An 18,261-nucleotide genomic window follows, 5' to 3' on the forward strand; every position below is an offset into this window, starting at 1 on the left:
CTCCCAATCCACTAAGTATTGGTGACCCCGTCCCCGAGAACGCATGTCCATGATCTTATGTACCTTGTAAATAGGTGTGCTCTCGACAAGGACGGGAGGGGGGGAGGGAAGACGAACGGGGTGCGAAGAAAGGGCTTGACACAGGAGACATGGAAGACAGGATGGACGCGACGAAGATGTCGCGGAAGAAGCAGTCGCACAGCGACAGGATTGACGACCTGGGAGACACGGAACGGACCAATGAACCGCGGAGTCAACTTACGAGAAGCTGTCGTAAGAGGAAGGTTGCGAGTGGAAAGCCACACTCTCTGGCCGCAACAATACCTTGGACTCTTAATCCTGCGTTTATTGGCGGCTCTCACAGTCTGTGCCCTGTAACGGCAAAGTGCAGACCTCACCCTCCTCCAGGTGCGCTCACAACGTTGGACAAACGCTTGAGCGGAGGGAACGCTGGACTCGGCAAGCTGGGATGAGAACAGAGGAGGCTGGTAACCCAGACTACTCTGAAACGGAGATAACCCGGTAGCAGACGAAGGAAGCGAATTGTGAGCGTATTCTGCCCAGGGGAGCTGTTCTGCCCAAGACGCAGGGTTTCTGAAAGAAAGGCTGCGTAGTATGCGACCAATCGTCTGATTGGCCCTCTCTGCTTGACCGTTAGACTGGGGATGAAACCCGGAAGAGAGACTGACGGACGCACCAATCAAACGACAGAACTCCCTCCAAAACTGTGACGTGAATTGCGGGCCTCTGTCTGAAACGGCGTCTAACGGGAGGCCATGAATTCTGAATACATTCTCGATAATGATTTGTGCCGTCTCCTTAGCGGAAGGAAGTTTAGCGAGGGGAATGAAATGTGCCGCCTTAGAGAACCTATCGACAACCGTAAGAATCACAGTCTTCCCCGCAGACAAAGGCAGACCGGTAATGAAGTCTAGGGCGATGTGAGACCATGGTCGAGAAGGAATGGGGAGCGGTCTGAGACGACCGGCAGGAGGAGAGTTACCCGACTTAGTCTGCGCGCAGTCTGAACAAGCAGCCACGAAACGGCGCGTGTCACGCTCCTGAGTCGGCCACCAAAAGCGCTGGCGAATAGACGCAAGAGTGCCTCGAACACCGGGATGACCAGCTAACTTGGCAGAGTGAGCCCACTGAAGAACATCCAGACGAGTGGAAACAGGAACGAAAAGGAGGTTACTAGGACAAGCGCGGCGACGCAGTGTGCGTGAGTGCTTGCTTAACCTGTCTTTCAATTCCCCAGACTGTTAACCCGACAACACGCCCATAAGGAAGAATCCCCTCGGGATCAGTAGAAGCCACAGAAGAACTAAACAGACGGGATAAGGCATCAGGCTTGGTGTTCTTGCTACCCGGACGGTAAGAAATCACAAACTCGAAACGAGCGAAAAACAACGCCCAACGAGCTTGACGGGCATTAAGTCGTTTGGCAGAACGGATGTACTCAAGGTTCTTATGGTCTGTCCAAACGACAAAGGAACGGTCGCCCCCTCCAACCACTGTCGCCATTCGCCTAGGGCTAAGCGGATGGCGAGCAGTTCACGGTTACCCACATCATAGTTGCGCTCAGATGGCGACAGGCGATGAGAAAAATAAGCGCAAGGATGAACCTTATCGCCAGACTGGAAGCGCTGGGATAGAATGGCTCCCACGCCTACCTCTGAAGCGTCAACCTCGACAATGAATTGTCTAGTGACGTCAGGAGTAACGAGGATAGGAGCGGACGTAAAACGTTCTTTTAGAAGATCAAAAGCTCCCTGGGCGGAACCGGACCACTTAAAACACGTCTTGACAGAAGTAAGAGCTGTGAGAGGGGCAGCAACTTGACCGAAATTACGAATGAAACGCCGATAGAAATTAGCGAAACCTAAAAAGCGCTGCAACTCGACACGTGACCTTGGAACGGGCCAATCACTGACAGCTTGGACCTTAGCGGAATCCATCTGAATGCCTTCAGCGGAAATAACGGAACCGAGAAAAGTAACGGAGGAGACATGAAAAGAGCACTTCTCAGACTTTACGTAGAGACAATTCTCTAAAGGCGCTGTAGAACACGTCGAACGTGCTGAACATGAATCTCGAGTGACGGAGAAAAAATCAGGATATCGTCAAGATAGACAAAAACAAAGATGTTCAGCATGTCTCTCAGAACATCATTAACTAATGCCTGAAAAACAGCTGGCGCATTGGCGAGACCAAACGGCAGAACCCGGTACTCAAAATGCCCTAACGGAGTGTTAAACGCCGTTTTCCACTCGTCCCCCTCTCTGATGCGCACGAGATGGTAAGCGTTACGAAGGTCCAACTTAGTAAAGCACCTGGCTCCTGCAGAATCTCGAAGGCTGATGACATAAGGGGAAGCGGATAACGATTCTTAACCGTTATGTCATTCAGCCCTCGATAATCCACGCAGGGGCGCAGAGTACCGTCCTTCTTCTTAACAAAAAAGAACCCCGCCCCGGCCGGAGAGGAAGAAGGCACTATGGTACCGGCGTCAAGAGACACAGACAAATAATCCTCGAGAGCCTTACGTTCGGGAGCCGACAGAGAGTATAGTCTACCCCGAGGAGGAGTGGTCCCCGGAAGGAGATCAATACTACAATCATACGACCGGTGAGGAGGAAGGGAGTTGGCTCGGGACCGACTGAAGACCGTGCGCAGATCATGATATTCCTCCGGCACTCCTGTCAAATCGCCAGGTTCCTCCTGAGAAGTAGGGACAGAAGAAACGGGAGGGATGGCAGACATTAAACACTTCACATGACAAGAAACGTTCCAGGATAGGATAGAATTACTAGACCAATTAATAGAAGGATTATGACATACTAGCCAGGGATGACCCAAAACAACAGGTGTAAACGGTGAACGAAAAATCAAAAAAAGAAATAGTCTCACTGTGGTTACCAGATACTGTGAGGGTTAAAGGTAGTGTCTCAAATCTGATACTGGGAAGATGACTACCATCTAAGGCGAACATGGGCGTAGGCTTCTCTAACTCTCTGAAAGGAATGTCATGTTTCCGAACCCATGCTTCGTCCATGAAACAACCCTCAGCCCCAGAGTCTATCAAGGCACTACATGTAGCACCGAACCGGTCCAGCGTAGATGGACCGACAAAGTAGTACAGGATTTTGATGGAGAGACTTGAGTAGTTGCGCTCACCTGTAGCCCTCCGCTTACAGATGAGCTCTGGCTTTTACTGGACATGAATTAACAAAATGTCCAGCAACTCCGCAATAGAGGCACAGGCGGTTGGTGATCCTCCGTTCCCTCTCCTTAGTCGAGATGCGAATCCCTCCCAGCTGCATGGGCTCAGACTCTGAGCCAGAGGAGGGAGATGGTTGCGATGCGGAGCAGGGAAACACCGTTGATGCGAGCTCTCTTCCACGAGCCCGGTGACGAAGATCTACCCGTCGTTCTATGCGGATGGCGAGAGCAATCAAAGAGTCCACATCTGAAGGAACCTCCCGGGAGAGAATCTCATCCTTAACCACTGCGTGGAGTCCCTCCAGAAAACGAGCGAGCAGCGCCGGCTCGTTCCACTCACTAGAGGCAGCAAGAGTGCGAAACTCAATAGAATAATCCGTTATGGACCGTTCACCTTGGCATAAGGAAGCCAGGGCCCTAGAAGCCTCCCTACCAAAAACTGAACGGTCAAAAACCCGAATCATCTCCTCTTTAAAGTTCTGGAACCTGTTAGAGCAATCAGCCCTTGCCTCCCAGATAGCTGTGCCCCATTCTCGAGCCCGGCCAGTAAGGAGTGAAATGACGTAAGCAACCCGAGCTCTCTCTCTAGAGTATGTGTTGGGTTGGAGAGAGAACACAATCTCACACTGCGTGAGAAAGGAGCGGCACTCAGTGGGCTGCCCGGAGTAGCAAGGTGGGTTATTAACCCTAGGTTCTGGAGGCTCGGCAGGCCAGGAAGTAACAGGTGGCACGAGACGTAGACTCTGGAACTGTCCAGAGAGGTCGGAAACCTGAGCGGCCAGGTTCTCCACGGCATGGCGAGCAGCAGACAATTCCTGCTCGTGTCTGCCGAGCATGGCTCCTTGGATCTCGACGGCAGTGTAACGAGCGTCTGAAGTCGCTGGGTCCATTCCTTGGTCGGTTCCTTCTGTCATGCAGGTGAAAGAGGACCCAAAAGCGACTTGGCGAAAACAGAGTCTTTAATCCAGTAAAGTAAATACAAACAAAAAACACAACTTTCACTCGAAATGACGAGGACAAACTGGAGACTCGATCTTGAACAGCAGGTGAACAGCAGGTTGCCTCGGGAAGGCACTTGAACCAGACAGACTCAGACACCTGCTCACCACGCAGCATCTGAGGAAAACACGACACGACAGGGCGATACACAAACACAGCACGGTGAATTCTAGACAAGGAACCGACAGGACAGGAACGGAACACAAAGGAAGAAATAGGGACTCTAATCAGGGGAAAGGATCGGGAACAGGTGTGGGAAGACTAAATGATTGATTAGGGGAATAGGAACAGCTGGGAGCAGGAACGGAACGATAGAGAGAAGAGAGAGCGAGAGAGTGAGAGAGGGAGGGGGAGAGAGAGGGATAGAAAGAGGGAAAGAACCTAATAAGACCAGCAGAGGGAAACGAATAGAATGGGAAGCACAGGGACAAGACAAGATAATAAATGACAAAACATGACACTGTATTTGGCTCCATCTATCTTCCCATCAATTTTAACCATCTTCCCTGTCCCTGCTGAAGAAAAGCAGGCCCAAACCATGATGCTGCCACCACCATGTTTGACAGTGGGGATGGTGTGTTCAGGGTGATTAGCTGTGTTGCTTTTACGCCAAACATAACGTTTTGCATTGTTGCCAAAAAGTTCCATTTTGGTTTCATCTGACCAGAGCACCTTCTTCCACATGTTTGGTGTGTCTCCCAGGTGGCTTGTGGCAAACTTTAAATGACACTTTTTATGGATATCTTTAGGAAATGGCTTTCTTCTTGCCACTCTTCCATAAAGGCCAGATTTGTGCAATATACGACTGATTGTTGTCCTATGGACAGAGTCTCCCACCTCAGCTGTAGATCTCTGCAGTTCATCCAGAGTGATCATGGGCCTCTTGGCTGCATCTCTGATCAGTCTTCTCCTTATATGTGCTGAAAGTTTAGAGGGACGGCCAGGTCTTGGTAGATTTGCAGTGGTCTGATACTCCTTCCATTTCAATATTATCGCATGCACAGTGCTCCTTGGGATGTTGAAAGCTCGGGAAATCTTTTTGTATCCAAATCCGGCTTTAAACTTATTCACAACACTATCTCGGACCTGCCTGGTGTGTTCCTTGTTCTTCTTGATGCTCTCTGCGCTTTTATCGGACCTCTGAGACTATCACAGTGCAGGTGCATTTATACGAAGACTTGATTACACACAGGTGGATTGTATTTATCATCATTAGTCATTTAGGTCAACATTGGATCATTCAGAGATCCTCACTGAACTTCTGGAGAGAGTTTGCTGCACTGAAAGTAAAGGGGCTGAATAATTTTTCACGCCCAATTTTTCAGTTTTTGATTTGTTAAAAAAGTTTGAAATATCCAATAAATGTCGTTCCACTTCATGATTGTGTCCCACTTGTTGTTGATTCTTCACAAAAAAATACAGTTTTATATCTTTATGTTTTGAAGCCTGAAATGTGGCAAAAAGTCGCAAAGTTCAAGGGGACCGAATACTTTCGCAAGGCACTGTATGTACTTAAGTCTCATTAAAATGGGGCTACATTTTCTGGTGCCCCCCTCCTGTCAGCATCGGCATGGACCTGACTGACTGTAGCCAATATGCATATCACCTACATTTTGACATGTGATTCATCACTCCAGAGAATGCGTTTCCACTGCTCCAGAGTCCAATTACGTTTATGGTTAAATAGTTAAAAATGTTGACTGCCTCTGTTCGGCTTTACATCACTCCAGCCGACGCTTGGCATTGTGCATGGTGATCTTAGGCCTGTGTCCGGCTGCTCGGCCATGGAAACCCATTTCATGTATCTCCCAATCAACAGTTATTGTGCTGACTTTGATTCCAGAGGCAGTTTGGAACTTGGTAGTGAGTGTTGCAACCGAGGACAGGTGCTCAACGGTCCCATTCTGTGAGTTTGTTTGGCCTACCACTTTGCGGCTGAGCCATTGTTGCTCCTAGACGTTTCCACTTCACAATAACAGCACGTGCAGTTGACTGGGGCAGCTCTAGCAGGGCAACAATTTGACAAACTGACTTGTTGGAAAGGTGGCATCCTATGATGGTGCCACATTGAAAGTCACTGAGCTCTTCAGGACGGACCATTCTACTGACAATATTTGTCTATGGAGATTGCTTGGCTGTGTCCTCGATGTTATACACCTGTCAGCCACGGGTGTGTCTGAAATAGCCGAATCCATTAATTTGAACGGTGGTCCCCATACTTTTGACCACGTAGTGTATTTTACATGATAAGACCACACAGAGAGCCAGAGATAATTACAGACAATCTGAATCAACCAAAAGTTGAAAGTTAACAACATTCTGGTTGTTTACTGGTAAACATGGAAAGGTTCCAGTAATATGCCCTCCCTTTGTAACCCTGTGCAAGTTTAATACAGAGATAGCTGTACATTTTCCTCAGGACCATCTTTAGGTAATTGCTGGGTAAATAATGAGTTGATAAATGCCAGGCAGAGCCGCCATTGTCCTGGTGATAGGCCATCAGCCACCATGATAGGCCATCAGGCCACCTGGCTCTTGCAGGGTCAGCCATAAGGCATCAGTCTCCTTCTCTCTCAATTTCCCATTCCAACCTCTGCTATCATGGAACCTCACATAACAGCCTCACAGCTCGCAAAGCCATATCTCAGAATCCAATTCACTCTGCATTGGAACCTTTTTTACCTTCTGGATTATAAACATGATTCAGTCCATAGAGAGAGGGATAGGAATAAACTAGAAGAATGAGGAGAGTATGGAAAATAGGAAATATGATGGAGGCGGTATTGAGAATACAGGGGAAAGATAAGGATGGAGAGCGGGGGAAATTGGACAACTGTGAGGTTTGAGATTAGCATGACGAGAGTTTGGGACTATAAGGTTCTATCTGCAAAAAGATTATTCTGAGATAATTGGCTTTACAATTATGAAGCCCCATTCCGTTTGAATGGTGTCAGCTATTTTTTATCTTGTATTCTTTTGAACTTAATAACATGAATTTGGGAATTCAGAATACTATATAGGTAGATGACATTGATAAGAACAATGATATGTCAATAACTACATTTGGGAAAAAATTCGGATAGAACCTAATTGTCCCAAACTCTCGAGATGCACTCATTTTTTTTTAACCCCACTCAAGTTTGTAGTCAAGTCCTCAAGATCTGTGACCTAGAGGGAATTCACACAGACGTCTCTATTGTGACACTTACAGTGGTATCTGCACGTAAATATGAATGAAATGGAGTCCATTTGGGGCAATGATTGGTGAAGACAAGGTTGTTTTACCACTATGGTACTTACAGATGATGATATGCACTTTGAGCGACTTTATGTTTCTTTTCTCAGCTTCTGAAGAGGCCAATATATCTCTGTTCAGGCTTGTGTTCTTTTCTCAGCTAGCTTTGTACTAAAATAGCTAATAGCAGAAACAAATTGACTCAACAGATTATATCTGCCATACAGCACCTGTGCACTCTTTTGAAACATGTGATTTGTGAAAGCAACAACAGTGTAATCAGTCATATCTATCAAGTGAGAATAAATTGAAGCTTAGTGATATTTCCCTTGGATAATATAGACTGGACAACTGTATAACTTAATTCATTTGTAATGAACCCAAACAATTATGGTTCTTCATTTGATCTATACAGTCAAATAAATTCAACAAAAACATGTACAGTATGTTGTCTCTTCAAAGACTCCCTGAAAACAGTAGATAATCCTGGCTATATATATTACTTTTTTATAACATAAACTACGGGTTCTATTTCATCCGCATCGCAGAAGGTCAGTTTTACAGCGTGATTGATATTTAAAGGCAATGTTCCCGCTTTAGAGAAGACTGCATTCATGGTGAATGCTGCATATGTCAGCTCAATCAGAAATGACCTTTTCATTTCTATTGTGGGATTTGTAACGTGTTGGATCAATTAGCTAGAGTCTATTAAATTTAACATAAAGGTGTGGTGTAGTGTGATGTTCAATTAATTCACATTAATTACACAAGTTCACTAGTAGAACTAACTACACTGCAGAACCTGTTAGATCAAATCATGCAAATAGGCATTTTCCCCAGTTAATGCAATCATTGTTTATAGGTCATACATTACAAGACAATGACTATTTACACCCAGAGCCATTACATTAAGTAGGTCTCCATCTCATTTTCACGCTGGGGCTGTTTCATGGGGGAAAGTTGTCATATCACGAGTAGAGCGGCCTGAGTACGTGGCTCCGTATTAGCAGTGAGCCTGCATCCTCTCTCTCAGCCTGACCCGTCTTGCCCTCCACTAGGAAAGCCATTATCCCTTTTATTAGGGAAAACTCTGGGCATGTAAAAATCTCTTGAAAACTCAGTGGGACTCTGTTGTCTCCCTCCGTCTTTGGAAGTACAGCAATGTAATTACAATGAATAGAAACACTTAAGAGGATAAATCACGGCAGTAAATATCAGGGAAAGCATGCAGGATGACTCCTGACACTCCTACTAACCACACAAACCACACTACTAACCACACAAACCACACTACTAACCACACAAATGGAATGCAGGGGGAAATTATAATTCACAGAAAAGTAATTTGTCAGTTGAGATTTGCCAGAATTTTCAGCTGCAGGAAAGTTTTTGCTTTCCTTTAGGATTTGTCAAAGTCATGTATTGCATTGTATTCAGCTTTCATCTTCAGACTGGATGTGTTTTTTGCTTATTTTCTGAAAGAGGTGATTGGTGTTTACTGATAGGCACCCATACACTTACAGTGCATTCAGAAAGACCCGTTGACTAGTTCCAACGTTTGTTGCGTTACAGCCTTATTCTAAAATTGATTAAATAAATACAAATCCTCATCAATTTACACACAATATCCTATAATGATAAAGCAAAAACAGGTTTTTCAAAATATTTTGCAAATATATATTTTTTTAAATTAAAAACAAAAATACCTTATTTACATAAGTGTGCAGCCCTTTGCTATGAGATTGGGCAAAGGTGCATCCTGTTTCCATTGATCATACTTGTGATGTTTCTACAACTTGATTGGAGTCCACCTGTGGTAAATCCAATTAGGCACACAACTGTCTATATAAGGTCACACAGTTGACAGTGCATGTCAGAGCAAAAACTAAGCCATGAGTTAAGTAAGGGTCAAATACAATTTTAAAAATGATGTCGAAGGAATTGTCCGTCGAGCTCCGAGAAAGGATTGTGTCAAAGAACAGACCTGGGCAAGGGTTACAAAAAATGTCGGCAGCATTGAAGGTCCCCAAGAACACAGTGGCCTCCATCATTCTTAAATGGAATAAGTTTGGAACCACCAAGACTCTTCCTAGAGCTGTTTTTGCTGAGCAATTGAGGCAGAAGGGCCTCGGTCAGGGAGCTGACCAAGAACCCGATGGTCACTCTGACAGAGCTCCAGAGTTCCTCTGTGGAGATGGAAGAAACTTCCAGAAGGACAACCATCTCTGCTGCACCTCACCAATCAGGTCTTTATGGTAGAGTGGCCAGATGGAAGCCACTCCTCAGTATAAGGCACATGACTGCTCCTTGAAGTTTGCCAAAAGGCACCTAAAGGAGTGAGACCATGAGAAACAAGATTCTCTGGTCTGATGAAACCTAGATTGAGCTCTTTGGCCTAAATGCCAAGCATCAAGTATGGAGGAAACCTGGCACCATCTCTACAGTGAAGCATGGTGGTGGCAGCATCATGCTGTGCGAATGTTTACCAGCGGCAGGGACTGGGAGACTAGTCAGGATTGAGGGAAAGATGAACGGAGCAAAGTACAGAAAGATCTGTGATGAAAACCTGCTCCAGGGTGCACACAACCTCAGACTGGATTGAAGGTTCACCTTCCAACAGGAAATTACCCTAAACACACAGCCAAGACAACACAGGAGTGGCCTCGGGATAAGTCTCTGAATGTCCTTGAGTGGCCCAGCCAGTGTCCGGACTTGAACCAGATCGAACATCTATGGAGAGATCTGAAAATAGTTGTGCTGCGACGTTCCCCATCCAACCTCACAGAGCTTGAGAGGATCTGCAGAGAGGAATGGGAGAAACTCCCCAAAAACAGGCGTGCCAAGCTTGTAACGTCATACCCAAGAAGATGCAAGGCTGTATTTGCTGCCAAAGGTGCTTCAACAAAGTACTGAGTAAAACTAATTTGCTAAACATTTGCAAAAATTATAAAAACCTGTTTTTGCTTTGTCATTATGGGGTATTGTGTGTAGATTGATGAGAAAAAAACAATGTATTCAATTTTAGAATAAGGCTGTAACATAAAGGGGTCTGAATACTTTCCAAAGGCACTGTTAGTTTGTTGTGTGCCCGTCAGTTGACATCAATGATTTTCCCCATTTCCGAACTGATTTCACATTAACATACCAGACACATTCTTAGCTTTGTGTGCTAGCTTTGTTTGAATTTAACCTAATATACCAATGGCAATTGACAGCTTTTCTCTATTTCATCTCCATACATTGTGGGTATCCAAATAAGGTTCATATTGTCTAGTCTGCTCTTCCTTATCAGAGTCTAATGGCTGCCAGCATGGCTCTGTGTATACAGTCGGCTGTGTGCTGAGTCTAGCTCGCCGAGCTGGCACAGGTTGGCTTAAATGAAAGCTTAAATGAAAGCGAGCATATGGAGGTTTGAATGAGAGTGGCTGCACAGCACCCTTATAGGAGAGGAACAGAGGCATACGAGAGGCATATATTCTACCAGCATCCATTACAACACAGCTTGGGCTGAGTTACCTTGCTGTTACAGTTGTGCCTCTCCCAAAAATATGTGTGCATGGATGCTGTATGATGTTCAATTGAATCTAGTCAGGGAGTTTAAATGGGAGCCAAACGGCAGAAAAACACACAGATATTAGCTAGCTGATTGAGTCTAGGCCTAGAGCAGTGTTCTGTCTCTCTTTGTCTGCTCTGTTTTCTCAGTGGTTCACAACGCACTGACAGTCTCTCATCAACTGAATAAACAGGACCCTCTTGAAATGAAAGAAAGAAAGGCATCTGATCAGTGCAAACGCTTTGCTCTGCCATGATGAGGACGCACGTCTGCAATTAAAACAGGCAGATGGCATGAAAGAGGAGGGTTTGACTTGGCTCAAATCTCTGTAATCACACGGAAGCACATTCTGTTGAAAGGCAGCGGTGTTTCTTCAGAAAGTCTCCAATGTCCAAGGGCTCTCTGAGGTTGCCAAGAAGGCTATCAGACACATACGCTTTATCAGTCAAGCTCATTACAAGCCAGATTTAATGTGAGGGATGCTAGTTGTCACATCGCTTCAATTAACAGCTGTCATGTAGAGATGTAAGAGGAGGCATTGTTTTGGTTTCATGCTCTGTGTGAGGACTCACAGAAAATGAATGCTGTTTTGCCTACATACTATACAAAAGCTCCAGACTGTATGCCAACTGTGTTGTGTATTGGCAACAGAGACCAGCTATTTCCACACAGGTAGTAAAAGCAGTGAGACATTATTTATGAAATGTTAACCAGATATCCGTCTTTCTAGATACTAAGGTTAAGCTAGTTTGGTGGTACTGGCTTTATGATGGTACAGTACAAATGGTTTAGTAGTAGTATTCATTTAGGCTTCCTCACTGTGACCCTTCAGAATGAATCCCATCTATTTCAATTCCCCTACTCTTATTGTGTTTGGCCACTTTAATTATGCAGATATCTTAGTCTGGGAGTTGGGGATGTACAGATGTAGGATCTTAATTTGTGCCAGTTTGCTATAGCAGGAAAACAATCATACAGAAACAGGAAACGTGAATAATTTTGTGGATGATAATTAAGAGAAAATCAAGTCTTACATTTCAGAGTGGAAATCACAAACTTCAGTAGCCTTTTTAAACCTCAAGTTTAACATTTCCTGCATTATATAAAAGTTATCCTGCAACAAGGTGATCAAATTACGATCCCACATCTGTACATAATCCAAACATCTGCTCGGAGAAGTCCAACGTGGTCTTTGCACTGCGGATAAATATGAACTTTACAGGCATGGTGCTTCTTGCTTCTTGAGCTATATACACCATCCTGACAGATATCCAGGCAAACAGAGATGACACCTGCCATCTTGTAGTCTTGACAAATTACATTTTCCGAAAAGGATGAATGAATATACTCTGGTAACAGTGTGAAACCTTTCTCACTTCTACTGTTCTTTTCTCAAAGAGGAAAACACACATTACATGTGGCACAATATTGTGATACGAAGAACAGACAGCTGTTGTCTGAGACTAATAGTAACACTTTGTGTTCTCTCTTTGCAGAAGAGTGGACATGCTGACGGGGTGGCCGATCCATGTAAGTAGCCTTACTGTACTCAATCAAACTGCATCACTTAAATACAGTATGTTATGCAATGACAAAAACCTTTCATGTTGGCATGGGTTATGTGAACAGCTTTCATAGTACATTCTATAGAAGCCCTCTTTGGTGAAAGTACTCAGAAAAACCTGTCTCTTTTCAAGGTTTTACACACAGTATCAAACCTGCTTATATACTGTTGGTACACTGTGTAGTAACTTCCTCATGTTCTGTTGTGTTCAAGATGGTATTTTTGTGAGCTATCATTATTGCCGTTGCCTGTTTTTGGTATGTGTGTGTGTGTGTGTATGTTTGTGAGTGTGCATGCACACGTGCATGTGTACCGGTATTCTATTCTTATGAGATTCAATGTGTTGCATCAATTGTTGGCGAGGCACTACTGTACCCTACTGTAATCACATCTGTGCTGAGACGTGTTCGGTGCTACAGGCCTCTGCGTCTGCGGTGATGTTGTGGAAGTTCTATTACTGACTGGGATATTCCAGGAAGATGTAGTGGCAGGTCTCAGTAATGTCATGCTCTTAATATTTTCAATTTAAGGATCTCTATTCCACACTGCTCTATGTAGTGCAGCCAATCGCACTGCGCATTAGAATGTAATATTCAAACTGTGCTTTCTCGTACAGTATTTGTTGCTGATTTATTGGTTGTTGCCCTCACAGCTCCTCTTTTGTGCATTCGAGCATGCAGGCTGGGTTCTTGACCTTAGAGTTTTAGAGCAAAGGGCAATTGGCCGGAGGTAAGGAGACAACACATCCTGAGTAACAACATTCTTCCTTGCCATTTAAGAACAAAGCAAGTGTGTTAGAATGTGTTGAAATTATTCACATGGTGTGGTGATCCATCCGTCTCCTGGGACTAATTATTCACTGTCTGTTTGTATGCTAAACTCCCCAAAAACAAGCAAGTGCTCTTTCTTGTCCTTATTCCTCATTCTCCTTGGAAGAGAATGACTGCAGATCGATCTCTCTCTCTCTCTCTCTCTCTCTCTCTCTCTCTCTCTCTCTCTCTCTCTCTCTCTCTCTCTCTCTCTCTCTCTCTCTCTCTCTCTCTCTCTCTCTCTCTCTCTCTCTCTCTCTCTCACACACTCTGTCTGTGTCTGTCGTACCCTTTGGCTAACTGCTGCCTCGGTCTCTCCTCTTCTCGTCCTCACTCTCTCTGCGTTGTTTTTATTGTTGTGTCTGTGATCCTCACTTGGAGACGACGACATTAATCAAATTGCCCTAGTTTTTCTTGAGAGATGCCAACGTTACCTGTGAAAATGGCAGCGGTGCAAACATGGCACGGCGGTCTTGAGCCAGCTCAGACAGAAGTCATAAATAAATTACATTTTTCCGGCTAGCAGCACACAACAAGCAGGTCAGTTTGTAAAAAGAACAGAAACAGAATGTTTAGGTAATATGCAGAATTGAATATTGTCAATTAAGCTTATGAATAAGTGGTGATTAATTTAGCCTTGAGTGCCTAATTTATTAATTAAACAATGGGAAGTCAAACCAAGTTAAGCGGCCCTGTGGTTCATTTAGACAGTAATTGGGTGGGAATTAGGTAGGGCAATGCAGACCGAGTGACTCTAACAAACTGTGAAAGCCTAGAGAGGTAGGGGCAGGAGAGGAGAGGAGAGTAAGGAAGGACAAGAGAATAGGCGAAGAGGCTATCCTCACAGATACCAATGTGGGAGAGCTTCATCATTAAACCACAGATCCAGATAACCCATCACCATCTAAATTCCACAGATCTTATTTCTTCAAAGCCTTTACACATAAAAATAATTTGAAAGGAATGCGAAGAGTGTTATTGCTCCAAAATGTCTTGTTTTGTCTCTTAATTTGCAGGTCCCGTTTTTCTATCCAGTGTAGGAGTTCTCAGTGAGCATTGGAAATACATCAGGGGCCGGGCGCGCCATTGCATGCAAATAACATGCGTTTTCTCTGTGGCCTTCAATTAAACTCTGAGATTTAAGAGCGCTCCAGACATACAGACACTCAGGCTCTACCTCAAAGAGTCATCTCTAATAATTAAAACTGTCGCTAAGGATCATTTCACTACTGACAGTTTTAAGTCACTAACAGATAGCCATGTGATAAATCTCGAAGAAATATGATTTCATTATGTCGAAGAACAATAAAGATTACTTAGCGTGGAGTTCATAAAATACAGTGCAGAAATCCCTCAGCCATCAGAAACTTAATCAAAATTGTAAAATATAATAAATAGCCTTTTGTAAAATGCCTCCACCTTATAGACTTATAATTATAAGTCCTCCAAATGGCTGCAGAAGTACTCCTGCTACACCGAGTTGTGATTTGCCCCATAAATGTCCTGATTTCTGAGTCCCTCCTCAGTCCATTCTGATCAAGCCCAGGAATTACGACCAAACCCCAGCATCCCTATAATCAAATCAAGGAGTAGGTACAGTACCCCTTCCGTACTTTGATTTGAATTGTGCCAAAAGCGTAAGCTCTGTACTTAGCGTGCCCTGAGATCCAGTTGAAGGGCTTAAGGAGGGCATATCATACTCTCTGGGGATTTGGAGAGCCTTGCAGTGTCACACTGAATAACACTTTACTCTGACTGGGGAGAACTGGGAAGAACGTTGCAGTGTTACTTTAAGCTGGTGATATTAACACCAAACATGCTAAGATTGCAAGGAGGAAAGGGGGAAAACAACACAAAGAGAGAGATGTTATTTTAACCCATAAGAGTCTAAACTCTGTCCAAGCCAGGGGGGAGGCTGGTAAAACCCTGGATCATTGTTATTCTAACTTCCGCGATGCATATAAGGCCCTCCCCCGCCCTCCTTTCGGAAAAGCTGACCACGACTCCATTTTGTTGCTTCCAGCCTACAGACGGACACTAAAACAAGAAGCTCCCGCGCTCAGGTCTGTTCAACGCTGGTCCGATCAATCTGATTCCACGCTTCAAGACTGCTTCGATCACGTAGATTGGTATGTTCCGCATTGCGCCCAACAATAACATTGACGAATATGCTGATTCGGTGAGCGAGTTCATTAGAAAGTGCATCGGCGATGTCATACCCACAGCAACGATTAAAACATTCCCAAACCAGAAACCATGGATTGATGGCAGCATTCGCGCGAAACTGAAAGCTCAAACCACTGATTTTAACCAGGGCAAGGTGACCGGAAACATGAACGAATACAAACAGTGTAGCTATTCCCTCCGCAAGGCAATCAAACAATCTAAGCGTCAGTATAGAGACAAAGTAGAGTTGCAATTCAACGGCTCAGACACAAGAGCTATGTGGCAGGGTCTACAGTCAATCACGGATTACAAAAAGAAAACCAGCCCCGTCACGGACCAGGATGTCTTGCTCCCAGACAGACTAAATAACTTCTTTGCTCGCTTTGAGGAATATACAGTGCCACTGACACGGCCCAATACCAAAATTTGCGGACTCTCCTTCACTGCAGCCGACGTGAGTAAAACATTTAAACGTGTTAACCCTCGCAAGGCTGCAGGCCCAGACGCATCCCAAGCCGCGTCCTCAGAGCATGCGCAGACCAGCTTGCTGGTGTGTTTACAGACATATTCAATCAATCCTTATCCCAGTCTGCTGTTCCCACGTGCTTCAAGAGGGCCACCATTGTTCCTGTTCCCAAGGAAGCTAAGGTAACTGAGCTCAACGACTACCGCCCCGTAGCACTCACTTCCATGAAGTGCTTTGAGAGACTAGTTAAGGATCATATCACCTCCACCCTACCTGACACCCTAGACCCACTCCAATTTGCTTCCCGCCCCAATAGGTCCACAGACGACGCAATCGCAACCACACTGCACACTGCCCTAACCCATCTGGACAAGAGGAATACCTATGTGAGAATGCTGTTCATCGATGACAGCTCAGCATTTAACACCATAGTACCCTCCGAACTCGTCATCAAGCTGGAGACCCTGAGTCTCGACCCCGCCCTGTGCAACTGGGTACTGGATTTCCTGACGGGCCTCCCCCAGGTGGTGAGGGTAGGTAACAAAATCTCCACCCCGCTGATCCTCAACACTGGGGCCCCACAAGGGTGCCTTCTGAGCCCTCTCCTGTACTCCCTGTTCACCCATGACTGCATGGCCATGCACACCTCCAACTCAATCATCAGGTTTGCGGACGACACTACAGTGGTAGGCTTGATTACCAAAAACGACAAGACGGCCTACAGGGAGGAGGTGAGGGCCCTCGGAGTGTGGTGTCAGGAAAATAACCTCACACTCAATGTCAACAAAACAAAGGAGATGATTGTGGACTTCAGGAAACAGCAGAGGGTGCACCCCCCTATCCACATCGACGAGACAGTAGTGGAGAGGGTAGCAAGTTTTAAGTTCCTCGGTGTACACATCACAGACAAACTGAATTGGTCCACCCACACAGACAGAGTTGTGAAGAAGCCACAGCAGCCTCAGGAGGCTTAAGAAATTTGGCTTGTCACCGAAAGCACTACAAACTTCTACAGATGCACAATCGAGAGCATCCTGTCGGGCTGTATCACAGCCTGGTACGGCAACTGCTCCGCCCACAACCGTAAGGCTCTCTAGAGGGTAGTGAGGTCTGCACAATGCATCACCAGGGGCAAACTACCTGCCCTCCAGGTCACCTACACCACCCGATGTCACAGGAAGGCCATAAAGATCATCATGGACAAGAACCGAGCCACTGCCTGTTCACCCCGCTATCATCCAGAAGGCGAGGTCAGTACAGGTGCGTCAAAGCAGGGACCGAGAGACTGAAAAAATGGCTTCTATCACAAGGCGATCAGACTGTTAAACAAGCCACCACTAACATTGAGTGGCTGCTGCCAACATACTGACTCAACTCCAGCTCACTTTAATAATGGAAATTGATGGAATAAATGTATCACTAGCCACTTTAAACAATGCCACTTAATATAATGTTTACATACCCTACATTACTCATCTCATATATATATATGTATATACTGTACTCTATATCATCTACTGCATCTTAACATTTAACATTAACATTTAAGTCATTTAGCAGACGCTCTTATCCAGAGCGACTTACAAATTGACTTACAAATTGGTGCATTCACCTTATGACATCCAGTGGAACAGTCACTTTACAATAGTGCATCTAAATCTTAAAGGGGGGGGGGTGAGAGGGATTACTTATCCTATCCTAGGTATTCCTTATCTTGCCATCTTTATGTAATACATGTATCACTAGCCACTTTAAACTATGCCACTTTTATGTTTAGATACCCTACATTACTCATCTGATATGTATATACTGTACTCGATGGTTATTAATGCATTGTCGGAACTAGAAGCACAAGCATTTCACTACACTCGCATTAACATCTGCTAACCATGTGAATGTGACAAATACAATTTGATTTGAAAGAAAGAAAGAAAGGTGGACCAAGATTCAAAGGTCAGATTAGGAAGGAAGAAGAGGTGTTTGCGTGATTGTGCTTAGGACATTGTACATTGGACTCGTCATTACATCTGGTTGGCAAGCATGTGAGTGGTTTGTGTCTGGAGTGTATGTTTGATGAAATGGTGGAGCATGTGTTGTTATATTGTTGTAACTATGTTTAAGAAAGGTTAAGATTGAAGTGTAGGGTTATTGAGGTTGGGATGGGATTGGGGGATTTGTCAGGGATTTTGGAGGTGGGGAAGGGTCTATTAGAAGTTAGTAGGGCGCTTTTTTATCTTAGGTAGGAGG

At 44.9% G+C, this 18,261-nt stretch overlaps 1 protein-coding gene across 2 annotated transcripts in view; it reads left to right on the forward strand.

Annotated features, from left to right (window-relative positions):
- The window catches only part of LOC124013740 (follistatin-related protein 4-like), a 293,669-nt gene that overhangs the window by 28,255 nt on the left and 247,153 nt on the right, over window positions 1-18,261 (forward strand). For both annotated transcript variants that reach the window (XM_046328219.1, XM_046328228.1), the window contains exon 3: window positions 12,506-12,539. In XM_046328219.1, the coding sequence (XP_046184175.1) occupies window positions 12,506-12,539 (34 nt within the window). The remainder of the gene's footprint in view (window positions 1-12,505; window positions 12,540-18,261) is intronic.

Source organism: Oncorhynchus gorbuscha, linkage group LG02 (genome assembly GCF_021184085.1).
Source record: "Oncorhynchus gorbuscha isolate QuinsamMale2020 ecotype Even-year linkage group LG02, OgorEven_v1.0, whole genome shotgun sequence".
NCBI classification, from domain to species: Eukaryota; Metazoa; Chordata; class Actinopteri; order Salmoniformes; family Salmonidae; genus Oncorhynchus; species Oncorhynchus gorbuscha.